This window comes from Phalacrocorax aristotelis, chromosome 1, assembly GCF_949628215.1.
Source record: "Phalacrocorax aristotelis chromosome 1, bGulAri2.1, whole genome shotgun sequence".
In the NCBI taxonomy this organism is placed as follows: Eukaryota; Metazoa; Chordata; class Aves; order Suliformes; family Phalacrocoracidae; genus Phalacrocorax; species Phalacrocorax aristotelis.
The window spans coordinates 142665479-142693431 of NC_134276.1; the positions used below are offsets into that span (position 1 = coordinate 142665479).

General features: G+C 40.7%; 1 protein-coding gene across 1 annotated transcript; it reads left to right on the forward strand.

Moving 5' to 3' along the window:
- Position 1: 1 nt before the first annotated feature.
- TTLL12 (tubulin tyrosine ligase like 12) lies at positions 2–27925 on the forward strand. Its single transcript, XM_075112984.1, has 14 exons — positions 2–204; positions 6119–6294; positions 8330–8528; positions 10028–10187; positions 10850–10983; positions 14155–14231; positions 19301–19417; positions 19527–19721; positions 21346–21457; positions 22310–22461; positions 22546–22627; positions 23088–23156; positions 25404–25542; positions 26733–27925. The coding sequence occupies exons 1-14, from the start codon at positions 85–87 to the stop codon at positions 26882–26884; spliced, it is 1884 nt and encodes a 627-aa protein (XP_074969085.1). The 5' UTR covers positions 2–84; the 3' UTR covers positions 26885–27925.
- The last annotated feature ends 28 nt before the right edge of the window (positions 27926–27953 follow it).

Consider the following 27953-nt stretch of genomic DNA (forward strand, 5'->3'; position numbering starts at 1 on the left):
CTCCCTCCGCGGGGCCGCCCTTGCCCGCCGTGCTCCGGTCTGCGCCGGGCGGGCAGCGGCAGCGGGTAACGGCGGTGACCGGCCATGTCGGGAGACGGTGAGGAGGATCTGCCGGCCTTCGTGGCCTTGCACGGGGCCGCACTCCGCGCGTCCAGGGTCCCGGCGCGCTACTGGGAGAGCCTGTGCCGCAAGCTGCGTGGCGAGGTGGGTGGCCGTTGGGGGTTGGGGGAGGGGGGAGCGGGTCTGAGGGAAGCCCTGACGGGCGGGAAACACCGCCTGAGGTGGTTGCTCTCCCTTTCTCTCTCTCTCTCTCTCTCTTTCTCTCCCTCTCTCTCTCTTTCTTTCTCTGTGAGGAGGCGTGGGGTCCCCTCTTCTCCCTTCCCCAGCTAGGTATGAGGCACCCCCGCCTCGCGATGGTGAGGTGAGCGTGGTGGGCAGGCTCTCCTAACGCCACCCGTAGTGGGGAGCAGCTCCCCCCTTCCCCAGCCAAGAGGTTGCTCTGTAGGGGAGGGTGGGGACAGCTTCGTGCCGGTCATGTTACCGAAACTGCAGCTTGGGCCTGTTAAAAGATATCAGGTGGGTTGTGCATATCTAGTTTCGTTTTATTGTTGTCAGCGGAAAACCTTTGGGGATCCTGGTAACTGGAGACCAAATATTGGAGAGAGGTGATGAATACATCCTAAAGCCTTCAGACCCTTTTTTGCGAGAGAGGAATTTAGAAAAGCAGCAGTGGTAGTAGTGCTTTTGTCTAACTCTTGTTTTTCCCCTGGCTCTCTTCACTTCCACGCTGCTCTACCCTGTTCTCGATTATTTACAACCGTGCAGAGCTAACTCAGTCAGCTTGTCTTGTGTATGCGTGAATTGCCTGTCTCAGGCTGTTTTGTGGCCCATTGATTCGTTCGTTTATTCCTGATCTCAGTAAAAGCCGTTCAGCTCTTGCAGAGAACGGGATGGTGGTGGAAGAACGTTCTGGTAATGGTTAAAACGCTAACAATGCAAGGGCTGCTTTGTAGAGCATCTCAGAGCGGCTGTGCTGTGTGGTTTTTTATCAGGCCAAATTTTGGGTAAGTTGTAAGCCTTTGTAAAATCACCACTCGTAGATGGAGTGGCATAAATCTGGGCACATTGCCATTTGTGAGCCTTTTTGAGTTCCTCGTTTATAGCTCTGTCCAGGCAGGACACAGACCATCTCTTTGCAGGGGCTGGGTGTGTTTCAGCTGAAGCTGACACCAGGATTCTCTGGACCTGACCCTGAACTAGAGGGAGCGTGGGGCCACAGGCACGCTCCAAGATAGAGAATCCATTTATGCCTGTATTTTTAGCAACTATCCGATTGCTCCCTGGAGCTTTGTGATAAGGAAGAGAAACAAAGTTGAGAAAAGGAGTCATTTTGGACAAAGACCTTGTAAAGACACAAGTTGAATTCAGAAATTTTTTTCATTTTGCACATATGCAGCCAGCCTCAGTGGTGAGGAAAGCTGTCTTCGATTTGTTGGAGTAAAGGAACAAGGAACTGAGGCAGGAAAGAGGCACAACCTGAAACTAGTTGTCTTGAGACTTGAGAGTGCTCCAGGGAGCCTGGAGGAGTCCAGCTGGAGAAGGAAATAAGAATGAGGTGAATTTTCAGTCCTGGGGAGAGACATAGGTACTTCAGGGAATGGAGAGAAAAGGGAACCAGTGGTGAGGTGCAGGAGGGCGTGATGAGCAGTGGAGAAACAAGGGAGATGGGATGAGAAGTTCGAACAGGAAGTGTAGGAGAGTGGGGGAGGAGAGGGGACTGTAGTTTAACATGTGTGTACAAGTAAACTAATTTCTAATTCCTTGAATGTTTATTTTCCCCATCTCAACTTTAAAGTTTGGACAGGAGGGAAGCATAGAAAGTCATGATATAATCTGAGTGTTTATAGTACATACAGTCAGGAAGGGTCTGAATATGTTCCTGCTGCTTTCTAACTGTTTCTGCTACTGCTAATAACAGGAATACGTGTGTATTACAGAGAAAATAAATCTACATTAACTCAAGCATATGCACAGTCACAAACTTCCTGCTGTATTATACCCCTCTTAACAAGCATAGGCGCAAGTGGCTTGGAGCAGGGAATATCTACTGCTTTGCTTAAATAGGAAGGTATGAGAAGGGATATACTGGAAAAGGATGAAGTAGAAGGCAGTGTAAAGCTGGTAAGGAAACCTGAAGTTGCAAGCTGTTGCATTGCCATATGTCAGTATTATGAAGCTGGGGGTAGCTGGCAAACTTTGGAATTGTGCTGTGGCATAACGCAGGGTTAAGATTTATGTCCTGTGGCTGAAATCCTTGCGTGTTACCAACTTTGGGTGGTTGGGGGTGGTGAAATGTAGAAGGTGGGAGAATAGCGAGGAGACCCATAGTCCTGATCCTTTCACAGAGGCTGGGACAGAGAAAGGCAGGATGAAGAAAGCATATGCCCTAAGGTGGCAGGTTGCTCCTTCTGTTTCATTTTGCTTGCAGTGGTGTCTGAGGGTGTTCTTTTGTGCTAAGTGTTCTAGTGTGTGTGGAGAGAGATGTAATGATTTCAAGTGTGCTTAGGAAGATAAGTTAGGCTGCTGATGGTGCTGGTCTCTACTGTTGCAGCTTCTGGGTTTTATCCAGAAGAAGGGCAAAAGGATATGGAGAAGAGTTAAGGTGTCCAGTGAAGATTACTGTGAGGAGTGCCGTGGACTGGGATAAGCTCTTGAGGAGGCAGAGACAGCTACAGTTCCTTACTCAGAATCATGTGGAGTGGCTGGAGGAGCAGCAGTAAAGAAAGCAAAGGTGGTGATGGGAAACAGTGAAAATGTTTTGTGAGTCTAGGTAATAAAGAAGTGGGCAGAAAAAAAAAATCAGTGCAACATGGAACATAGGATGAGTGTCCATGTTTCATGTGCGAAGGCGGGAGGAAATTTCCATTTGTTCTAACCTGTTGCAAAGATGAAAACTTTCTAGCGCTGAACTTGGAAAATTTGCTTCCATAATACAGATAAAAATCTGTCTTACATCAGTACCTCTAGAAGCCAGCCTAGGCAGCTGTTTTCCAACACATGCACACGTGCTTCAACGTACCCTCCCTCCTCTGTGTACGTTGAAGCCTGCAAGAGGAGTGGATGGGTTTTTTTTCTTCATTTACCTTGAGATCTGCCGGAGCAGGTTTCCTTCTGAGAGCGTGATGTAACCATGAATTGAATTGCTTGTTCAAAACATGGTATATCTGCTAGAACAAGAAATCTTATTTTATTTATTTATTTTGCATTTAGTGTTCAGTGTCTATTGGGAAGCAAACTTCTCTGTGTTTCTGGCAGAAACTTGAAAAACAAAACATATGCATGTGAATGATTTACTATGAACTCTAAAAGTATATTTTATAAACTCTAAAATTATATTTCCAATATAGTGGTTGTTTCTTATATTACTGCAGAAACCATGTGTAGTCTGGTTATAAGCCTGGGAAATACAGTGCCTGTGTCTAATTTTATTCATAATTTTTTTTTCCTATTCCAACCGTATGCTATGTTATGTGGCAGGCTTCTGTGTATCTCTGCAAGATTTTTGTGGCCCTGACATGTCACTGGCAAAGGACTGCTTAGAGTTTCATCCCCGTTTAAAATGGAGGCTTTTAATTACTAGGAGGAATGCAGTATGATCAATACTATTAGACTTTATTTTCCAGAGCAGAGGAGGGCATGCTGTTGCTCAGAGGCTATCTGTGGTCTTCAAAGCAGTTTGTGTTGTGCCTAAAAGGAATTTGCTGAAGGTGCCTGTGTGTGGTAATTGTTATGACGTGCCTGCTTTGTTATCGCATTCTCTGGTTCATTAGGTTTGTTAGGTTAGAACTGCACCTGAATATGAAGAGGGAGTGATTTTGCCCAAGCATGTTTTGCTTGCAAATAGTTGTGCCACTGAAATGTGTTGCTACCCTTTTGCTGTCTTCTAGAGATTATTTACTCTGGTGGAGTACTTCATGCAAGTTCTCCCTATTCTGCTTCAAGCAAAATGTTATACGTTTCGAATTGGTGGTGTGATCTTACCCAGCAGTTTTTTGCTTAAGTAGCTTAAGATTCCTTTAATGGAGCTGCTGCATTAGTAGGTTCACCGTGTGACAGACTCCCTCAAAGGGTGGGAGGAAGAGAGGAGGATAGCAGTGTTGTCCACCCGCTCAACAGGCTGTGTGTCTTCACTGCCAACCAGGCACTTCTGCCAAATTAGTCAGTTCACTACTGAACTGTTTGCATTTTCAATTAGGAATTAAAAAAAAAAAAAACAAGAAAAACCTCACCAAAAGCCACTGATGAAGGTGGTCTTGAACAGCTGCTCCAAGGACTGTGAATTGCTTCAGATGAGGAATACACCTAATTCACTTTTTCAAGGTTATAAATTCTCAAGGAGAAATTTTTTTAGCATGATTCTGCTCAAAAGTTATTAAAAGCAGAGAGCTTTTGCGAACTAACTGCTATAATCGCATGCAACTGATGCTGTGTTTGAGGGAGAGGTAAAAACTTTGGCTTAGAGGATTTGGAGTACCTTCTTTATTAAGTCTTGAGTTGATATTTAGTAAAATATAAAACCAACAGCTTCCCTTACTTGTAGAAGAACTTGATATTAACAGTCATTGTGGGTGTTTGGTGAATGGGTGGAGCCTGTGGCAAGTGAAAGCTAATGTCTGAATCGGCAGCTGGCTTACTTCGTATCCCTGCTTTTACAAACTCCTTAAGACAAAATGTCGAGTAATGTTCACTTCTAGCAAAACTGGAAAACTAGGAACAAATTAGAATTGCTAGCTATTTTGATGCCTGCTGAAACAGATGATATTGTCAGTTTCTAATTTTCTTAGAAAATAGGTATCTTTTCAATCTCCACTGAGGTTGTTGACAAAATAATTCTCTTTACTGTGAGAAAAATGTGTGTGTGGAGTTAGCCAACACATTGTGGCATCATCTTTTTCTTCACCCACATCTGCTTTGTCTAGGTGGCCTTGCTTTACAGGTGTGGAGTTGATTTTCTCCCCTCCTTGTAGGTGCTTAGTAGAAACAATTATCCTGAAGGAAAGCTCACTTGAACAAATAAAAGCTTGTGGAATTTACAGCTAAAACAGTTGTCAATGTCTGGGCTTGACATGTTAAACCAGTAACTTTAGAGGTCACACTTCTAAGTCGTTCTCCCTCCCTGCTACTTTCTGGTGAGATTAGATTGAGACAAATTATTTGTCTGCTTCTGCCTGGTTCATTGTGAGCGACTTAACAAAATAACTCCCTCTGAAAGGATTTGAAAAGTCTCCTGAGACTTACACGTCTTTTATTTTTAAAAACGCGTTTTCTCTTTGAAATCATGAGCGTTTTCTCTTTGAAATCATGAGCGTTTTCTCTTTGAAATCATGAGCGTTTTCATCAGAGTTGTGGTTCTGCAGAAAATATGCAAACCTGTTGTTTGGCAAGATTTTGGCAGAAGGGAAACTTGTGTAGTGACCTATTAATCTGTGTAGGTTCTAGATCAAGATGTTATGTCCAGAGTAGGCAAGAATGCAATCAAATCTCTTTCAGAACATCAGCAGAGGTAAGTGTATCGACCTTAACTTGCAGCAGTTTAAGGAATCTCTCAACTCATCCAGAGGTGACCAAGCACAGGCAGGCCCTTGTGCAGGGAAAGGAGGAGTGTGCTGAGATTTCTTAACTGTTTCAGAACGTGTGTGGTAAGCGCTCTTTTTCTTCAGGGGCCCTAATGTACTTCAGTATGGTTGTGGAGCCTGGGTAATACCTGGTTTGGCAGGTCTTAAATTGTTGACTTCAGCAAAGTTGAGCAAAGATACTCTGTTTTCAGCTTCTAGAATTCTTTGAGAAGTTAAACTAATAGACAATCATCAGTAGACCTATTGGTACCAAAAGTACAAAGTTTCCTGCCAATATTAACTAAAGAGACTTCCCAAACAAACAGCTCTATTAAAACTTGAAAGAATACATACTGTTGTTCATTTGTCTGTTAAGTTGAAAATGCCAACTTTTATCGGATTGCGGGCACAAATTATCTACAAGTGCCTTTTGGTGTTGCATTACACGTATCAGGGTAGTGCCTCAATCAACTGCTGGATATCTTGTGCACATTCAATCTCAGGTATTTGATGCTGGCGACTACTTCGGTATAATGCAAGTAGAAGAGGTGGATGAGGAGGAGGAAGGTAATGAAGAAATGGAAGAAGAATTAAAAAAGAAACCAAATCCTGGAAATGAACCTTGTTTCAAAGTTATCGTAACAAATGAGAATGGGCTTCAAGCCTCCAATCCCAATAGGTGAGTAGTGATTTCAGAATTGTGTTCAGTCTTTGAAGTCTTAAACCCTACAACGATATGGACAGTTTGCTTTAAGACTTGTTTGATCCTACTCAGAAATCTTCTTTTCTTACTCTAAGACAGAGCTGCCTGTTAGAGGAAGGGTGCATGCTATGAGGCACATCTTGCAAAGGGTGCTAGGAGTGCAAGTATCTTAATGTTGTTCTTTTATAAATCATGCAGGCAGATGCTCAGAAATTTGTTTTAGTAAACTGAGGGAGAAAATAGGGAAAAGGCAACTTTGAAATTAATTCTGCAGAAAGAAAACAAAAACTGTATCTGCAAGACTCTGTGCTCGGGGGAAGGGGAAGAACCTGAAGAAATAATTGTGACCTTCACAAATCTCAGGCTAAGGAGTACTAAGCAACTTCAGAGTAATGATCCATGGACTACTGAATTGCCTCCAGTTGGCTAAAGTACAATTCAAGAGTGTGATGGTGTGATTACGTGCTATGCATGGATATATAATTGAATACATCAAGTTACTGTTGGCTTACTTCAGAATCAGCTATCTGTCATGAATGAGACACTAGTATGCAGCTATTAAACCAGAAACAAGTTGCATAAGAAACAACTTAATATTACAACACAGCTTTTTGTGTTCTTACTGATTTCAAACATAGAACAGGTTATTTGTCATATATTAATAAATGGTAGTGAGATGAAGTCAACTTTGCTGGAGATCTAAACGCAGTTCTGCTCAGTTCTATAAAACTTCTTTTGTCAGAACTTTCATACTTTTTAGGTCTTAGGTAAACATACAAAGTCTACAAATCTAAATTTAGCCTGATGAGTAGAAACAACATTGGGCATAGGTATCTGCCTTTACATGCCTGTTTTAACCTAAGTCATTGCCTTTCTAAATCTGAGAACACACATCAATTATAAAGTTGAAAACAGCTCCTGTGATAATCTTGGGCTTCTTTGTAGCGTTCAGATGTGTGGGAATGTAGGAGCAGAACACCAGCATACCTATTTGGTAACACATTTCCAAGTAGCTTGACTTTAGCATTCTCCAGAGTCTTTAATTTTAAAATTAAATTAGGTTTCTCCTTTATGTGGAATCTGAGATACAATAATTGTTCAAGGGTACTCAGTGTACATGACAGCTGACATGTTTTTAACTTTTTGAAATAGGTCGTGGGGTGATTTTGTTTGGGAGCGGGTTGTTGGGGTTTGTTTTGTTGGGGTTTTTTTAGCAAGTAGAATTTAGATTCTTTTCTGACTTGGTTCAGTGAGAGGATATAACCAAAATGTGGACAGCCCTTGTGTTTGAATAACTCGCTTTTTTTGTAAAAGTCATGCAGCCTAAACAAGGGTTAAAAGTTGACAAAGGAAGCTGTGCCAGTTGTGTATGGTTTTGTTCTGAGTTATATTGGTAGTTCTTTAATGACAACACATTTTTTCTAAAAAGACCTGGAAGGAGGGGAAACACCCCAAAAACCCAAAGAGAAGCAATCAAAAAACCTTAAAACTTAATCCCCCCTTTTTTTTTAATAGCAAATGATTCAGGCTTTTGATGATCAGATCTCTCTACCTATTTTCACAGATGACAGTAGATATCACAGAGCTCATGGCTAACAAAAACCATGAATATTTTTGCAAAATAATGTATTGTTTTCCTTCTTCAGGCAAGAATATCAGGTTAATGCAGTGGAGTTAGTAATGATCAAAAGGGCATAAACTCTTGTGTTCCTGGCCTTTAAAAGGAACTGGGCTTACAAACTGAGTGCCCTGTTCTGTCTTTGCTCCTCATTTTCATGGAAATACTAACCCACCATAAGCTTTCTAGAACAAAAATGGAGTGTGAGTTACTGCTGGTAACAGGTTGTTCCTAACCTATAATGTCACAATGTGCACTCTGGGAGTGACTTTGGGAGTAAGAGAAGACTTAGTTATCAAACATCTACAAAGAACTGTAGCTCTTATTCACAGAACATTTGGCTATACACATGTAAAAATATACCGTTGTAACATTACCGAAATACTCTTTAAGCATTTTCCTCATCGACCATGCCTGGACGTACCGTGTTGAACATGCCCGCCAGCAGCTGCTTCATGTACCTGGTTTGCTGCACAGAATGACGAATCTCATGGGAATCGGCTTTCATGGAGAGATTCCAGATGAGGGCAGTGTTGAGCAAGTGTTGCAGGAAATGTGGAAATACAATCAGACCTACCAGCTTTCTCAAGGGGTAAGTGTAAAGCCTAATTAGGATGCTAAAAAGTTCTGAGCAATCCTGAGTGAAGACATTCCAATATATGGCCATTAACAAAGATACATTTTCAAAACAAAAAAAGAGCCTTTACAGGCATTTCAGAATAAACTTCTACTTGGAAGGAGAGCAAATGCCACGTAGGGCTAAAATGCACAGTGGCTTCCTACCAGCTTTCTGATGAGAACTTTGAGGGTTTTTTTATAGAGAGGGGAAGAGTCTGCTGCAAAAGAAGGGGGCTAGAAGGGGGAGATCTGCCTGTTATGTTGGTTTTTTTCTACTCAAACTTTCTCATAGTGAGGGAAAGAATCTGTCATGAATCAACTGTCTCACATAAAAGTTTGTGTCTCAGCTATGCTTGCAGTTTTCCTCACCTGTATAAAGTGCTTTACATAGCAGGGGTATATCTACACTGTCAAATAACTTAACTTCCTGGTTTGTATTTGGCAAGCGATTGTACTGTGTAAGTGTTAGCTCACCCTCAGGTGAGAACCAGCTAGTTTCAAGATGGAGCCTAAGTGTCTCTGGGCATAGCTTACTCTAAAGGCTGCCTCTTATAGGTAGTGTGGATAAGAGCACACCAGCTTTGGTCCCTCTGCCCTGCATAATCCTTCAGCACTGTACCAGCAGGTCTTGAGCCTTCAAACACCTGAAGTGTATACATGCCATTTCTGAGGGAATGCAGCCCTTAGGGTTCAGTTAAACTTTTTTGTAGGGGCTGCAATATACCTCCTGCACTATTGTGAGTATTTTAGATTAAAGCGAAGAAAGGCAAAATCTTTGGGCCAAGCCTTGTGTTTCCTGGAAGACAATCAATTCAACTTGTAGCTGAATTTGTCTTGTATTCCGCTTTCTGGCACTGGGCTGCTTAAATATCTTAAATCTAATCTCTGTGCCTCCATTTCCACATCTATGAAAGGGTGACAGTAGTGCTATCAAGTAATTTAAGGTTTATTAATTTAGTCAGGATTGTATCATGACACATGTTGCAAGAAGGGATGGTTTGATGCAGCCTCAACTCTCTTACAGCCAGCTTTTGTTGCAGGGGCAGTTCCACTCTCATTCGCTATTAAGATGGAAACTTCCAGTTCGTCCTTGTAGTGAACTGGTTCTGACAGAAACTGTGAAAACTAACCCTACTGAAAAAAACCAAACAGCCTTCTGCTGGTTTAGCTCCCTGAGCTGGCTAGTTTGGTAGAGGGGAAACGGGACTGCTAAGCAACAGCACTAGCATAAGAGGATGGGACTGTGCAGTTGAGATGGGAGCAGGCTGTTTCCAGCAGTGGCTGGGTGCTAGGCTGGCATAGCCTCAGAGTTGCAGGGATGGGAGTGTTACTTTGTACTTTGCACGTGCTCACAGTCTTGACTAGAGTAGGAAACAGAGAAATGGTGTAGGGGGTGCTGCCAGTGCCTCCTGTCTGCGGTGCTTTTCTATAAATTGGTATGTGCAGGATGTCTCACTCTCTTTAATTGTACAGACTGCTGAGGAGAAGGTTCCTGTCTGGTACATTATGGATGAATTTGGATCACGAATTCAGCATTCAGATCAGCCCAGCTTTGCAACAGCGCCTCTGTTCTATATGCCTCAACAAATTGCTTACACTGTTCTCTGGCCTTTGAGAGACCTGGAAACTGGTGGTAAGTGTGCACCTGTAAAGTACTCTTTTTATGCCTGCAACAGAAGATGCACCATATTCTTACAAATCACTGAGCACTTCACAGCAGAAAAAATTTCAAGACCAAAATGACTGCATATTTGCAGTGCTATTGAATTTAAATTCTCTGCCTGATATTTCTAGCACCATAATTTATGTGAGAGAGGGGCCTTCATCCATCAAAAAACGTTGTTAAAGTTTTATTGAAAGAGAACTTAAATCTTGCATCATTGTCTTTAGTTAAACTACTGATTCAGTCATCTGAGAGTTTAAAAAAAAATTCTTAAGTCTATGTTTGTAGCTTTGAGTCACAAAGTCAAGTACTTGAAGTTGGGAAATGCCAGGTCAACCATTTGCTCCTGTAATCTCGGTTGGGGGCCACCTTATGCCCCATCATGTAAAGGAGATAAGTGCCCAGCTGTCTGACTAAACTGACGTAAGTCAGATGGTTTTGTACTAATTTTTTGTATCCTGAATAATACTCTTTTTAATGTAGTTCTTTAATTGTCTCTGATTTTGCATTTAAATAGAAAAGTTGTGGTATTGTTGACTGTTCAGCTGTCATTGGTGTGGTGTGGCTCAAGGAAGATTTTTCAATGGAGAATGAAAGGCAGTTCCTAGAAGGTTCTCCTTGTTTTGCTGCAGATGAAGTGACTCGTGATTACGCTTATGGGGAAACAGATCGCTTGATCAGGAAGTGTGTTTTGTTACCATGGGTGCCTAATGAAGTGTTGGATGTCAGCTGTTTTACACCAGAGCCATCAGATGAGCATTACCAGGTATAATTTTAACAAATCTTATATTGAATCCCTTTTAAGAAGAGGTAATGCATAAAAACATTGCAAGATTCTGATTTTGCTTCTTTTTAGGCTTAAAGATTGATTTAGAGTGTAACTATTAACTAAAAAAAACCCAAATCATTTCCAAGAAAGCATGTTGAGACAAGAAATGTCTTAAACATAGTATTTAACTACTGAAAACCTGAAGCAACACAAATTATTTCTAGTATGTTACTACAGTATTGTGTGATATTTTTTATAAGCATGCTACAAGGTTCTTCATTTGAGCTACCCACCTTTCAGTTAGATATTTGAGACATTGTCTAATAAGGTTACTGATTGGATTTATTATTGTAGCACTTTTGGTCAGTCTTGAATTACAGAAAGATTTATTTTGGTATTTTACGAGTAGTTACATTTTTTGACCTGGCTACTCATTTAATGTCATGATTCAGAACCATTAAATATTGGAGCAGAGATATTTTTAGTTTGGCACTGTTATAAAGTACTCATCTGTTTCGTTTTGAGCTCTCCTTTCTGCTCAAGGTTTGTGATACTGTAAGGATGTGAAATTATTTTTGCTTGGAATCTCCTTTTTGTGAACCAGATCTGCATGAAGTTCTTTTTTTTTTTTTTTTTAAGAAGAGAACCTGATGCCTATGAGGATGCTGTACTGGCCACTGACAGCATTCAAAGTGCAGCTTCTAAAGATGAATCTATACTCCAGCCCAACAGTATGTTTCTTATGATAGAGGATAGTCAGAAGATGCTGGATCCAGCCTATTAACAATATCTAGTCAGAAACAAAGTTTCTGCCAAAGGAAGATACACTTTCAAAATAGCTAGGCTGTCTTGTAACCTAGGTCAGATTGGTTGGTTGGGATATTACGTTTTTGGAAGAGGGATAGATGGACTTTGCATTTATGGATGAGGAACAACAATGCACCCATAGTTCAAGTCTCACACGTGTTGGCAAAAGCGCTTGGATCTCAGATAACGCAATTTTTATGCGTGTGTTTTAATTCTGTTTTGGGATGATCAGGTCAAGTTAAAGAACTGTGTGTGGCAAGTGGGCAAACAGTATCCTCCTTTACCACCCTACCTCAAAAACATCTTCTCGAAGTGTCTTTCTTTCTTTACTGTGTCTCTGCCACTCAGCTATTGAGAAGAGAGGACAGCAAAATACTGATGCTAGAATGAACCAACAAAGCTTTCTTTTACTCTAGAATGTTTAGCTGTAGATTAAAGTCTTAACTGATGAAAGAACACTGAAGAATACCTTAGGGCATAGCACATCCTTAAACACCAAAGCAGAGATGGCTCGAAAGGTATACCATGTTGCTGATACTTCCAGTTCTCCTATTTTCACATAAGCAGAGCAGCATGCGCAAAAAAGTACAGATGACTTCAGAAATCGGTTTACAGCGTTAATATGTGAGCCAGCAGTTCTGCAAGGAAATACAATTGTGTGAAAATGTTTCTGAATGTTTATGCAAGTCATATTGTTTCAAAATAGTTTGCTGCTATCACTGCACAATTTCTGCAACTGCTTTGCCACTATGTGCAAATAATAATTTGTTGGTAAATGGGCCAAGCTGGTTTTTACTGTAGCTAAGGATGCTACATTTCTTCTTCTAATTTTCCTCTAAATAAACCTGAAGTCTTCAGTGTTCTATTTAAAGGAGTCACAGAGCTGTTACAGCAGCATTGTGGCTTTACCTAATTCTGGTCTCCAACACAGACCACAAAGGCTGTAACTTAAGTGGCGCTGTGGTGGTGACTGGGCAACAATTGCCGAAACCAGTGTCGGGGGAGGCGGCTTTTAATGAAGTGTCTGGGATGGAAGAATTATCTCTTGGGAGGACTGGAGTCGTTGCTGTTCTGCAACAGCTCCCTGCATTCGAGTTGCAGAAAAGACGGTAATGAATCCCTGGGTACTGTTCTGAGAATTGTAATCTTCTCCTCTTAAAAGTACAGACTCCCTTCCTATTCTTAGGTGACTGCAGGAAGTATTTGTACTGTCCAATCTGTTTTAGAAGGTGATGTCTAAGATCTTCAACTACAATTGTGGTTTTGTTTATGCTTTCTAGTTATGTATGATTGTGTTCCCTATAACAGCCTTAAAGGTAAAGAAATATGTCTGTGACTGGACAGACATTTCACCACCACAACTTATGAGGACAGCCTGCAGCAACTGGAACCCAGGGAGCCCTTGTAGAACAGCAGCTACTTTAGTTTCTCAAGATGCACTTCTCCCATACCAGAATTTCTGTGAGCTACTTCCTTTGGCAGGGTATCAGCAGTGGTCCAAATGTGTATTTCCTTGTATTAGTCAGAGGTGGTGTAAAAGATGGAGTGAGATTTTTCGAACATGTTTACTGCTGAAGACTGTAAAAAAACCTTTTGCTCATTTTTACAGAAGCAAAACTAGGTTCCAGCCTCCTATATTTATTTATTTATCTGTAATAAAACATCATGGCCAAATGGTCAGTCTTCCATTTTGTTGGAAATACAGTAACTTTTTTTACTGCATCTGATCATCTGTGATTTGATATTTTGTTTAAGGCTTAGAAGAAACGGGAACTTCTCAGGGTGCTTCGACAGTGTTGATAAGCCTTAGACTTGAAGTCATATTTCTTGTTCCATTTTTACTAATAGCCTCTTACTTCTGATTGCCTTCTGCCTCTGTTCTTGTAGTGATTTTTTTTCTGAGCAGCATATTACACAACACAATTTTTTTATATCTGTGTGTAGATATATAAAAAAAAAATTTTTTTGGTAGAATTCACTTGTGCCAAAGACCGTGGACCAATGAGACATGTAGGTGAACTGTCATTTTTACTGTGTCTGCAAATGCACCTATATACACATATTTAAATACTTTACAGATAAGGAACTGCAGAAAATTATCTCCATATAAAGGTTTACAATTTGAGAAAATTTCAACAGGCTAAACTTCAACAGGCAATTGCTAGTAAAACACTTGGATGAACATTGAGTCATACAGAATATGTAGCTGTAGCTTCTCCTTAAAGGTTATGTTGGTTTTTAATCACTTTAAAATTGTTTGGTCTAAGTTGCTGTTCATATCTGCTGAATATTGTGGAGTTTGACCTAAAGCTGCTCCTTTATTCTGCCTAGTATTAACTTTTATGGGTTTTTGTTTTCTAGGCTATTTTAGCAGAAAACAAGGAAAAACTGCCTATAGCGATAAACCCACCAGTTTATGACAAAGACAAAATTTTCAAGTATGTATCTGCAAACAAAATGCTTTCTTACCAAGATTAAGTATAATAATTGCAGTGTGCTGAGGCTGAACAGCCTTTTCCAGCATTGAACAACAGAGGAAAGTTGAATGTGTTTTTATATGTAGCCACTTGCTTAAGATTCTGACCTAATACTTGTTCTTGCTGGATTCTTCATAGTAAATGGATTGTCACTTATAGAATTTCTCAAAATAAATGTAGATCTTTTTAAGTGCCACCTTCTGGGTGAAAGAAAAGTTGCATAATGTTGTAACACTGTTTTCTCTAAGGAGTACAGCTAAAGTATGTAAGAAAGACTAAAGGTTTCTCTTCCGCATTATAGCGTGTATGTCCATAGGGGTGCATGTGCTTCTCTGCTGTGTGAATGTAACAGACTGTTCCCCTTCTTCAGATGAGATTGCCAAACAGGAATCTTATCCAATTTAAAACACCCCAGGTTTTGACATGTGCCTTACTACAAAAACGGAGCGTATGGTGTGAAACTATTTCAGAAGAAAGCTGGACGACTGTTGCAAAGATAAGGAATTTTTGTGAGCAAAAGCAGTGGCACTGCATGGCTAGACTGCCTTATTAGTAGTTTTATTCCAGAAAAACATACTATTTCGTAGCATGTGCTGTGAGTTGCACTCCAGGGTGTTTGTAGTCTTGACACTGTGATCCAAGTTCTTACTTGCAATATTTTGCTGAAGGGATGAGGTTAGGCCAAAACGTATTTGGTAGGTATACTCACACCTCGGCTTCTTGTGTTGAGGGGATTTGTCATTCGCTGGATCAACTTTGCTTGTGCTGGTTGCTGGCTTGAAAAAAAGGTGGGTAAAGGAACTAAATATTTCAAAGACAAAATTCATATGAAAAGTCCTTCCAGTTTGTGTTGGGCTTGATCATCTCTCTTTCTCTTGATCTTCCGTTTCATGTTTCTCTTCAGCTACATCAGTCATTTCTGTTAATGGTGCTTAGAGAGCTGTTGTGAGACAACTCTTTGTTTTGATTGGTCTTGTCAGCTCTGGGCTTTGGAAGTTGAGTCTCATAACTGCTTCTTAGCTTTAAATGCTTTGAGTAAATTAAGTAGCATCTAACATGTTCTGTCTTATTAGCACAATTCCACCGAATAATGTCTTCTTAATCTCAGAGTTTATAGCATCCCTGCTAGGACTTATGTATGACAAGGAGGGGAAAAAAAGTAATTCAGGAAGTATGGCTGGCTTCGTTAGTTCAGTGTGTCATTGATATCGGAATGTAAGGTCCAAAATAGGTTGGCTAATACCACAGTATTGTGGTGTTCTGTCATCTGTCAAACCTAGAACGGGACTTGATGCATTTCTTACCTGTCTGTATCTTTATGTCTATATGTGGATGTGTATTATCAGAATAGACATTGAAATGTGTACTGACTTATTTAACTAAAAACAAGGGAATACCATAGATGACATTACATGCTCCTTAGATGACAACTATTGGGTGATTCCTTTGCTGTTAGGTACCTGCCCTGATATTCTGTGCTCTTTAGGGAAGAGGTTTGATTTGTTTCAAATATATGCATTAATGCTGGATATACTAAAGTGCCTAAGGGAATCTGACCACTAAACTCAGCGCTAGGTTTTGGCCGTGACATAAATTAATTTTATATAATGTTTCTATGAAATCTTCATTTTTGAAATTAAATCATCTGCCTTCCAGAGCCTTTGACTGTCCCAAGACTTCTGTGGTAAGAGGATTGCATGAAGAATGGATGGAGTAGCCTCAAAACTTGGAATGAGTGAAATGGCCTTATTTTCCCTCTAATCTTAATGTCCATCAGTTTATTTCAGCAGTCTTTCCGCACTTGGAAAAGATATATTGAGCTCCCCTGTTTCTTTTGTGCTGCATTTTTGTATTCTATAAGCAAGTTTTAAGATACATAATGCAGAGTGCTCTGACACATTAATTTCTTAGCAAGACTTCAAGATTAAGAAAGCAGGCTCTTTATTGTTAATGTGAGTAGCACCTCTGTAAAATCTTGTGTATAGATGTAAGCTACTGGGGAAAAAAGTCTCAGCCTGATAACTGTATATTGTAGAAGATATCTCTTGTGTATCTATAAAGGCAGCTCAGTGTTGTAGCAGGAAATATTGGAAGGAGAAGTATCAGTTTTTTAGGAAGGTAGTTCTTTGTTTTTAATACTTAGAGTACTAGAATCTTTCTTTAAGCCTGCTGTTTGGAGTGATTGAATGCAGGTGAATGCTTGTATTTCTGTGTGGTCTAGAGCTTATAGAGCATTTAAGTGAATTAACACTGGGGGGAAATGGATTTTTGGGTGTGCAAAAAGGGGTGACCCACCTCTCAGCTGAATCCCCAATTCGAGCAGAGAGCACCCTGCTCTTCAGCTGAGAAAAGTAGCTGGTACCCAGCCAGCAGTGGGAGTTCATTACTAAATGATGTGTTTGAAAACATGGAATAAAAAGCGGGGGGGCAGGGAACCTCTGTCTGATTAAATGGTGTCTAGGGAATGATGTGGGATAAGATTTATTGGAGTTACCAGATGCAGCCAGGCTCTGCAGGTGTCCTTCCATGCTGTGTAAGGCCAAATGCCTTGGCCTCAGGCCTTTGTTACAGCAGCAATTTTCATACCATTGAGTCTTTCTGACTGGAGTAAGGGAGGTTGCCACAGGGGTTATGTTTTTGTTTGGCCTTAAGCACCGATTAGCCTGTTTTAACACCTTAGGTTATAGTTCAGCCTTATTGTTACCCGAGTTGGAAGAATTGTTGCAAGAACCATCAGTTGACCAAGCAGAGGTTTCAAAGGTATTGGCTGGAGCTGGAGCTGGAGGGGGAAGGAAGCCTTACTCTTTTGACTCCCAAAGATCCTCTACTGAGTTACTTCCACTAATTTCAGTAAAAATCTTTTTTTGAACTTTACCTGTAAGTGCATTCAAGTTCTCCGGTAGTGCAGATGCAGAGGAGTCGTATCTGTGACTCTTCATAGCTCCAGGATAATACTAATTTTGAACTGAGAAAGCAACTGCAACTGGAATGTTTTTGTAGTTAACTAACCAAATGAGTGAGTTAGACCAACTCTAATGTGACTGTACTCCAAATACGTAACATTACACAAGCTTTATCCAAACACATTGCTTTTCAGAATGAGTGTACCAAATTCTATACTTGGCTGTTACTTTTACCTTTTTTCCTGAGCTGGAAACGAGACACTGCTCACATAGCCTTGAGCAGAAGCTGGGAATCCTGAAAGCTACCATTCCAGCACTGCCACAAAAAAATTGTGCAATAAGTTGGCAAAATATTTTCATGCTATGTTAAAGGGGCTTAATCTCAATAAGGGGGAGGGAAAAAAAAACAACCTATTGCTGTTCCCATTTATTGAGTGGATTTAACAAGCAAAATAGGTCCATTGTGTAGAGCTGATCATCCTCTTGCTGCTAAGATCTTTTAGTTAGGTTTGGATCCAGCTACACAGGACTGGGATGATAACTTGTAGGGTGTGTTTGTAAGAGACTGATGTAGGACTGTATGAGCAGCTTAAATTCTAGTATTGTGTCGCATCTGTTCTTGCATGTGTGTTTGTGTGGGGATGTTGGATGCCTCAAGACTCTGTTACAGCGTTATGAGGCCTTTTATCTTCAGGTCACCATATTGATTCCCTTTTGCTTCAGCAAGGACTAAAAGTTGCTCCAAACCAGTGGATCTTTGGATAGCTTGTATATTAAATGGGTTTGGTGGAACTTGTACCAGGTCCTCTAACAAATTTGGTATTGTAGTTTCCCCCAGTGCACAGACTTACAAGGAGAAGCCAAGCCACATATTGCAGAAAGAAATGTTAGTGGGGCTGTATGAAGATACAAACTTTGCTCTGTTGCAACAGTGGGGAAAGGTTGGTGACTTCCTTCAACAGGGATGCCAGGCTGACTCTCTTCATCTGCAGTGAAGTCAGCTCTCTTAGTCTGAGGCTCCAGCATAAATAGTATAACCATTTTAGTATGTCACACATGCAAAACATCTTACATTTCTTTTAAAAGAACATATTTCCCCTGTAACTGGGCTATTTTTACAGTTCAGCGTTTCAGAGAAGTCTCCCTCAGGGGAATATATCTTCAGTTGGTTAGTAGCAGAGGAGGAGAGGAAAGTTACATGACTGATAAGAATAGGTCTGGAGAAGAGGAAGAATATAGTGGTTTCTCATGGAAAAAATTAGTGGTTGCTTAGTCTATTTAAATATTCCCTTATCATGAGAACTGTTTTCTATGTCAGTCTTGCTTTTTGAGTCGTCATGCTGTAGTCTGAATTAAGTGACCTCACTTTAAGCTGTAAAATCATCAAAATAATCTATATTGCTATCTGCATGTTTTAGCAAGTCACATAGCGCAGTCACTGGTTTTGAGAGGTTAATTCCCTAAAATATCCAACCTCTTGCCTCATTCTAGGTTATGATCTGTAATGTGTATCAGGTTTGGGTTGGGTTTTGTTGTGGTTTGTTGGTTTTTTTTTAATGGGAATGGGAGGGAATTTGTATTAAATCTCAAAGTTGTGTACTTCCCACACATGCATAATATACATACTTTCATATGTTTTGATTGTTTGGAAATGCCTCTGTTCGTGTGAGGTTCTGAAAATAGTCTTCTGAAGCTACTGAGTTAAACTGACAAGACTTCCTATTAATTTCTCTTTTGTGAATGACAGCAGGTTGATTTTTAGGGCTCCTCCAGCAGCAAAGGCATTTACAAGGTCTCTCTCAGGAACTTTTCATGTAGAATAGTGAGTTTGTGTTAGTGTTTCTCTGTCAGGGACTTAGTCACTGTCTTCTGAATTGCTATTTTTGTGAAAGTTGTAGGAGCTAAACTATCTTTGAGATCTCTGTCTCAAAATACAATTTTTTTTAATCTGTCCCCCTTCAGTTTAAAATGTTTCTGTGGTTTAAGAAGAGATTCTCACAGTTGGTATTGGTAAAGCATAATTCTTGTAGGAAGCCAAGCTTAAAACTTTTTTTCTGTTCAAGCAAGAGTTGATCACTTTCAAAAACCAAACACATTTTTTTTTCATATGTCTTTTTCTTCTTCTAGGGTTTTCACAGACATTCAGCAAGTCATCAACAACCTGACACATCCCCGTTTTGTATTCACAGACAGCGAGGGAGAAGCAGACATCCTCTACAACTTCTCACACTTCAAAGATTATAGGTTGCAATTGCTCCTGTTATAATACCAATTCTTTTGTTGGTATAAAAACTGTGTTCCCAAAGGCCTCCCCAACCTTCCTCCCTCACCCAACAACTTCTTTGTTTTGCAGGAAGCTAAGTGAGGAAAGGCCTGAGGTCATGCTGAATCAGTTCCCATGTGAGAACCTCCTGACTGTCAAAGACTGCCTGGCATCCATTGCTAGACGAGCTGGAGGACCAGACGGGCCAAGATGGTTGCCTCGTACTTTTAACCTCCAAACAGAATTGCCTCAGTTCATCAGCTACTTCCAGCAACGTGAAAGAAGGTGGCTCATGCTTCTGCTCCCTTAAATTTTGTGCTTTCGTGAGCCTGCTTTCCTCAAAGACCAGTAGCCTGCGTTTTGGGGTTGGCAGCTGTTTCACCACCATGAGATTGCTCTTCCTGTGTGCATGTTCAAGTGAATTTTACCTGGGAAGTGCGAACTTTTTAGATATTTTCTTTTAATGTAAGAGAATTTAAGCCATGCATTTTGAAACACAGAAACTTTGCCATGATTTGAACACAGATTTGAAGCTATTGCTTTTTGTCTAGTCAAAATATTATATTTTGTATTTAACAGATATACAAAGGATCAAAATGTGCTTGCAACAAAAGTTGATGTGTTTTCTGTAGGACCAGTAGCAGTTGTTTTTGCACTTAAGCCAGAGTGGAAAATGTTTAAAGTACTTGGGTTCTGTAAGGTTGTGAAAGTAAAATCAAGTTTTAGTGTTAGCCTAAAGCAGTTGTGGAGCTTCAGGGTTTTAAATCTGCACTCTTTCTGCTGGTGCAGCTGCCCTGGAGAGGATGGAAACTAAGATTTTTCTTCTGGTAAGAGAGAAAGACAGACACTATTAGGTACTGCTAGCGGAATAACCTCTTATGCCTGGCATGGAGTGTTTTGTTTGAAACATTGCTGCTTTGGTGATGCTTGCTTACGGTGCCACCTGCAAGGCAGGTTTTTTGGCTGATCTTTGCTCTACATAGTCTGTTATTGACCAGCATGACCAGGAGAGAGCGCTCCTTCCATGTAGCCCTGGCTTTTGGTGTTTACATTCCTTTTAATACCAAGGATTGACTGTAAGTGCAACATGTGTGTAGGGATGGGAAGGAGGGGATAGGAAGATTCAAATAAAAAACCCAGACTGTCTTAAGTTAGCACCACTAAATTCAACTCAGTTTATGCTGTTTATCATGAGGCTGAAGAAGTTTCTCAGGATGCTTTAATAGACTGAGGAAAGGAAGACATCATGTGTCCCCCTGCCCTTACTCAGAAAGTTGCGTTGGAAAACCAACACATTGATTATTTTCCTCGAAGATATTGCAAAGAATTTTTCCCCTTTAGGTGACTAGTTACTAGAAAGTGAGAAGATGGTGACGTGCTTTCATTTTCTCGCAATGTGAACTGTTGAGATATCGTGTGATTTCTTCCCAAAGAGGCAATTTATGGTGTCCTTTAATGCAAGTGATTCGGAGGTGTTATTAGGGGATTGACTTATAAAATTGCATGATACCCTGCCAGAATGTTCTCGGACTCCTGGCAGAATGATTTCTGTGCCATGACCTGTGCATGTTCATGATGCTGCTGCCCTGTTGATAGCTTGTTTTCCCCTTTTGTAGGAGTCAGATGCAGAAGGAGGAATTAGAGTAAGAGCATGCTAGGCCCTAAATTAAAAGATCAGTGAAAGCTACTGCTGTCTTTTCTCCCCTTTACACCTAAGGCTTACTGCTCCCAGCTCAGTCAAAAGTCCTTAGTTCTTGCACTGTAGCCCACAGCTTTATAACGTATTTATTCAGGGGAGTACATAGATCAGTTCAAGTGGATGTTCAGACAGATGAATAAGGTGGATTCTTAGAAGCGTTAGCTTCTCTCTCTCTCCCTCTCTCTCTCTCTCTCTCTCTCTCTCTCTTAGAGGAGAAGACAATCACTGGATATGCAAACCGTGGAACTTGGCCAGGAGCCTGGATACCCACATCACCAACAGCCTTAACAATATCATCAGGCACAGGGAAAGCAGCCCAAAGGTTAGAGAGCATTGTTCTGAATGTGACTTACAGGGGAGAGCTGAAAACACTGTTTCATAGAAGGTCATCTAGAAAATACAAAGAAGGAAATCCTGGGTGGTGTTTCTTTTTTTTCAGAATTCATATGCTGGCCATAAGCACACAGTTTCAGTCAACTTAGAATTGATTCAGATTCAAATCGATCAGCTCCATTTGCTGCAGTGATGAACTCAAAGGACCTGGTGTATTCTTATTTAAAAAATAAAACTTGCCCTGACAGTAATGAGTACTCCAGTGTGGTGCTGCTTTAACACTAATCTTCAGACTAGCAGATGAAACACACATTAGCTACCGTTAGTATTGGTTGTAAATTTTGGAACATTATTGCTTCTGTCCCCTGGTTGATGTTTATTGCTGATTCACAGGTCTGCTCAGTGGCACAAAGTACCATCTTTGCCAGCAATAGATGAATCATGGAGCTTTTTGCAGGGAGTCCACAATACATGGTCATACATCAGCATGTCGCTTCATCTTTATTTCTCTTGGTGTGTGAACTGCATGTATTTTCTGCAGTGCAGAAATGCGCAAAGAATTGCTTCACATTCTCATTCAAAACAACGAAGTTGTGGAAATTATAAATAAAATTAATTGGGGGGGGGGGGTTGAGTACACTCTGGCCTCCCATGTCTCCCACCCTGATGTCAGAGTTTGATAAAAGGTACCGGTTTACATAACAACATTGTGTATTCGTGCACATTTCTAAAAAGAAACTGAAATGCATACAAGGGTACCTGAAATTGTTGAGATCCAATGACACTGTGTTTTCATTTCAGTGGAATTATATTTACTGTGAGTGGTTTTGCTGTGTTGTAGGTAGTGTGCAAATATATTGAGAATCCAGTCTTATTTCACCGAGAAGATGTGGGGATGGTTAAATTTGACATCCGTTATGTTGTATTGCTGCGGTCCGTAAAACCACTCAAGCTGTACGTCTATGATGTTTTCTGGCTGCGCTTTTCAAATCGGTAATTACATTCTCCTCATTAGTGTGGAGGGGCTTAGAATTAAGTCTGATACCTCAGACGCTAAGGAATTGTTCTATTTCTTAGGGCATTTTCACTTGATGACTTGGATGACTACGAGAAGCATTTCACAGTCATGAATTATGCTCCTGGTGTAACATTAAAACAGGTAAGCAAACAATCCAAAGCATTCCCTCGCCTTTTTGTTGCTAGAAAATCTTCCAGTGCCTCCTTTGTGACTGTTGCCAAATAACCTATTTCACATCCACTTAAACAAGCAGTCAGTGTGTTGAAAGTACCCTAAGCAAATATTTTCCTAGGTTCTTCCCCCTCTGGACCCCTAATCATCTGTGGTTATATAAGGAAACACAAGCCTACATCCTGAATATAATGATTGATAGAGATCAGTAAAAGAATTATTAAAATGTCAGCTAATCATTGTCAAAGACTTCAGTGTGATATTTTATAACAAATACTGGAACAAGGGAGGTGTTCAGAAGCTGTCTAATTCCCCAATTCTGCACCTGGGTTTGTATGAATGGAAAGAAATACTTGATGTTCCACTTGGTTTTCATCTGATTGCTCAGTCATTCCCAACAAAAACAGTCTTTGTTGCTAAACTGTTTTAGGTACACTGCGAAGAATTTATTCCTCTCTTTGAAAAACAATATCCTGAATATCCTTGGACAATGGTACAAGTAAGTCAGCAATTCATCTTTGTTGTGTAAATGTTGATAGGTCTCTTGCTGAGTAAAAAACTAGCTTTCCCAAAGCATTGGGGTTTTTTTATTCATAAGACATCATGTGTATCAGTTCCACAAAGGACAACAAACGTTAACCCTTACTTTAGAAGCATTTATTAAGTTAGTGTAATTCCCCCTCAAGCATTTTGCTGTTAACATTTGAGAGTTTAATTTCATGGTTACACTGTGAGAATTCCTTATATTGGACTCTGTAATAAAGCCAGTCCTGACTACCCTCAGGATCCTGGGAGCAGGATCTTTTTTCTCGTGAGTTCCATCTTTTTTTCAGAAGGTTGACAATAATTGAAGCCCATGGTTGTGAGACTAGTATTTCATGCAAAAAGGCAGGGAAGTCCGGAATATAAACTGTGCTAATCACTACAGATGTTGGTCACATGATTGTGGAAAAGCTGTTTACAGAGCCTTTACTAGTCTTTGGTAGAATATTGTGTTTGATTCTGAGAAGTTGAACCACTGAAGTATTCAGGCTCTTGAGTCCTTTGTAGCAAACAGCTTCACAAGATAAGGAGCTGTCAGCACAAGTAGGAGACTGAAGTAAATAGGAAATGGCCGTATAGAGTAATCTCAGTGAAATGTCATCACAGGTTTTGATTTATCTATTTTAAGCAGAGCTGTTGGTCTGAAGATCTCCCTGTACACTTTCAGGTTAGCTTGCTGTGCAGTGCACTGCAGCTCACTCACAAGATAAGGATGTGCCCAGCTGTGCCCAAGTGGCTGATAGAAACAAGGACTGCCCCTGCTCCAGGGGTACTGTGCTTGAAGGGTTACACTGCCAGACTGGATAGTACCGAGGCTGCATTTGTATACTCTGGCATATTTAAAAGAAGAGCTAGGCTGGTCTTCTCTCTTTTCCTAAAGACCCTCTCCTCCACCAGTGTAGTACCTCTGAGCTAGTAAGTTAGAACCCCTATTTGTTAAATTAAACCTTGCCTTTGACACTGCAATGCAGAACTTCCAGCTACTTCCCCAGCTTCTCTGTGTTAGCAAGCTGGCGAGAGCCCTGTCCCTGGTCACTGCCTTAATGACCTTTCACAAGAAAACAGCTGATTACCCAATACTAGGGCATCTTTTATCTGTGAATAGGGAAGCTCCAAATACCATAGTTCCATAAAACATGCAGGAAGGTGGATGATGGCCTTCTCATTGATGTTTTTTCTTTTTTTTTTTTTTCCCCTGTAATTCATACTTGAAAGAAAGCTGAACGTGAAGAGATGGTTGAGAAACATGCACAAAACTGAATTGTTGCATTCCTCCATATTTATCAGGAGCTAGAAAATGCAGAATGAACAGTAGCTGAGCATTTATATGTGTGTATGCTTTCAGAAGTGAATAAACTACCCAAAACTGGATTGCTTTCCATAAATTAATTTACATCAGTTTTAACTAGAACCTCATATCCCATCAGTGATACTCAGTGTGTGACAGGTTTTGCAGCATTAGGTTTAAAACAGTCTAGAAGAGACTAGAAGGTGTGAAAAGAGAGACATCAAAATACATACTGTGGATTACCCAAAGTAGTACTGTGTGCAGAATAGGAAGTATTACACTGTCTCTTCATTTGCAGAACAAATGGGTCACTGCAGTATAAACTGAATGCTAAAATTCACACCTGTATGTTCTTTCTCTTTTGTTTCACTTTCACATTGGATATCTGATTGTTTCTCAAAATACCAACATAGTATGTTCTTAATCTCCAGGTCCCCACCACCCTCTTGGAGGGATGTAAGTGGGTAGAAGACTTTTTTCATTGCAGGACAAAACAAAACGAAGCTAGAATACAACTTCACAGGCAGGAAAAAGTCAGAACTTCACAGTTGTACTGCTGGTGTTCACAGAACTCTCCTGGGTTTTCTTCCCCAACCCCCCCATAATTGCAATACTGTACATAATGCCTGAGAATGGGCTTAATTCTAATATTAAACATCCTATTTTCAGGATATCTGTAGTACTAATTTGCTCCCCAGAAAAGTCAGTGGATGTTGCCAGGTGCTCAATGCTTTCACTGTGTTGTCTTTAGGTCTAAATGCACGTTTTAAAGCTAATACTGTGCAGGTTTTCTTCTGTTGGCTAGTGTAATTTATACAAACTCTTTAAAAAGCTGTATGAATGAAACAATTAAAAACATGTTTATTGCTTTTATGGAACCTCACTTCTCATTCAGAGACTTTTTTCTGTTGTTAGGCAAATATTTTTAAGGCATTTGCTGAATTGTTCCAAGTTGCTTCAGCTAAGCCTGCGCCTCTCGGCATCTGTGATTATCCATCATCAAGAGCAATATATGCTGTTGACTTGATGCTTAAATGGGACACAAGCAGAGATGGTGAGAAGTGCATTTCTTTTGAGTATTGAATCCTTTATATTTGTGGATCTTTTCAGAATGTATTTCTTCTGTCTGAACTCTTACTGTTTTTCAAGCAATGTGAGCTGCATGCTCTGTGCCTCCCACTGACATCAAAGCCTATCTGGAGTTGCAGATCTGTGGGGTTAGCATCTGCCATGCTGGCTAACAGTAATGATGAGGGAGCTGTTAACTGTGCTTGGCTGAGTCCTTGCTCCCCTTGTGCCGCTGCTACTGCCGTCTTCTGTTGGGGGGGGGGGGGGGAAGTCAAAACCACCCAAATGCAACACACACACACAACACACCCCTCCCCCGACTGTACAGCAATTTAGTCACTCTGACAGCAGCAATTTTTTCTTTTCTATTTATGGTGAGAGAATGTCTGAAATACCTGTCTCTTTACGAAAATCTGAAAGAGATATCTTACTACCTGTGGTTTCCAGGCTTGGCCTAGTGTCTTCAATGCATAGTTACTTAATAAAGCAGGGAAGGGACCACATTCACCATTTCAGCACTGTTGGTGTCCTCAGGACTGTCACTCAGTTGTTGCCAAGTGTCTGCAAGAATATGTATACGAAGCTGCTTTGTGCTAGTACCACAGCATGGCTGACTGCCTGGAGCCATTCTCTTTGCACAGAATGCATTTGCTTCTGAAATGTACTGTTCAAGTTTAAGAGAAAGTTAAACTTCCTGACTTCCTTCTGGGAGTGAGATGTAGTGGCAGGTGGGAGTGGCTGGAGTGTAAACGAACAGGACTGCTAGAACTAGAAAGGTAGATATCTAAGAGCTTTAAAAAAAAGGTTTGTACTGAAACATGAAAGGAGAAGCAGAGTTCTCTGGAAGATGTTCCAGACTGTCAAGCAAGACAGCTGAATTGGGGAGATCCTAGGAAATTGCTGCAAATTCTCATTCTAAATGAGGCATTGGATTAGCACAGTGATTGCAGAATCTGTTGCGTAATTATCCTCTGGATAATGCTGGTAGAACAGACCTCCATCCTTCCAAAAAAAAAAAAAAAAAACCCACACCCAAAAACCAAACCCACTGGAAAAAAAAGCCACCTTACCGGCTTGCCAACTTGGGTCATAGAAGATGTTCCAGTCATTTTCTATAACCTGTGATCTCTGTAGAGCTTTTGTATTAAGAGGCAATCTTTGTGTTCCCCTTTACAGGGAAAAGAATTATGCAGCCTCAGATTCTGGAGGTGAATTTTAACCCTGACTGTGATAGAGCCTGCAAATACCACCCTACCTTTTTTAATGATGTCTTCAGCACCCTATTTCTGGATGAAACAGACAGCTGCCATGTGACATGCATTGTCTAGCCACAGGAGGCTTGACTCTATTAATTTCCTTCCCAGATACGCTTGTTGTAGAAGTCACTTTCTAGCTTAAATGGAATCCAATACATAGCGTTAGTAGCAAGGCTTGCTAAAGTCTTAGGCTGCAAGTTGTTAATTTTCATCTAGATAGGCTGACCGTGTAGTGAACTTTTACTTGGCTGCATGAAGGAAGGCTCTGAAACCTCTGCAAACTAGATGGATAAGGCAGCCACAACCATCAGCAGAAGCTGCATCCCTTAAGACAAGAAAAGGAATATCCTGCCTGGAGACAGAGAAAGGATCCAGTAAGGAACAAGATGACCCCAAGCCCAAATATTTCTGTTGGACCAAACCATCATGTGAGGGAAGCTTAGATTGTAAGGGTATAATTGCCCAGGGATTTCTTTGTCAAGGATCCCTCTCCAGAGGCACCCATCTCGAGCTGTTCTTTACTGCTCTACCACTCAATAAATTTGCCTGGTGTACGTCGTGTGGAGACTCTGCTTCAAGGAACCAAGGGTTGAGCCTGAGAAGAGAAAAAGGTGCCTGAGAGTGAGGGGGTGTGAGCGAGGAGTCAAAAGGGGGCACCTGTCGGCTCAGTGAAGCTGCCCGCTGCGAAGGGACTTCAGTCCTAGCAGTTAGTCTCATGTGGTGTGCGTGCAACTCCCGGAGTGGTGTGTGAATACTTGGGCTGTGGCTTCTCCTTTAACATGCTTAACAGCAAGATTTATACTTCAGTTCTATGAGCTGCTGATGCAACTATTTCCCTATACTGGTAACCCAGGAAAAAGTCATATCAGAAGAATACACATATACCATATACTGTATTGATGATAATTTTGTCTGCATTTTCCTTGTGTTGCTTAGTTCTAGAAATCATTGGTTTGTGTTGACCAAATATCTTGTTTATTGAATATGGGAGCCCTCAAAATAGGGAACAGTAACTGGAGCAATTGACTTGTTTCTCAGGTAGCCTGATTGCTTGGTTGGTGGGAAATGTTGCACGTGTCCCTCATGTCAACATTAAAACTATAATTTACTGAATCATGCTGGAGTTTGTATCTCTTTCTTA

Excerpts from the sequence above, each read along its gene's own strand:
- TTLL12 (XM_075112984.1), top strand. The coding sequence starts at position 85 with ATGTCGGGAGACGGTGAGGAGGATCTGCCGGCCTTCGTGGCCTTGCAC. Across the intron at positions 22,462-22,545 it reads TGGCTGCGCTTTTCAAATCG|GGCATTTTCACTTGATGACT; the intron begins GTAATTACATTC and ends TCTATTTCTTAG. Across the intron at positions 23,157-25,403 it reads ATCCTTGGACAATGGTACAA|GCAAATATTTTTAAGGCATT; the intron begins GTAAGTCAGCAA and ends TTCTGTTGTTAG.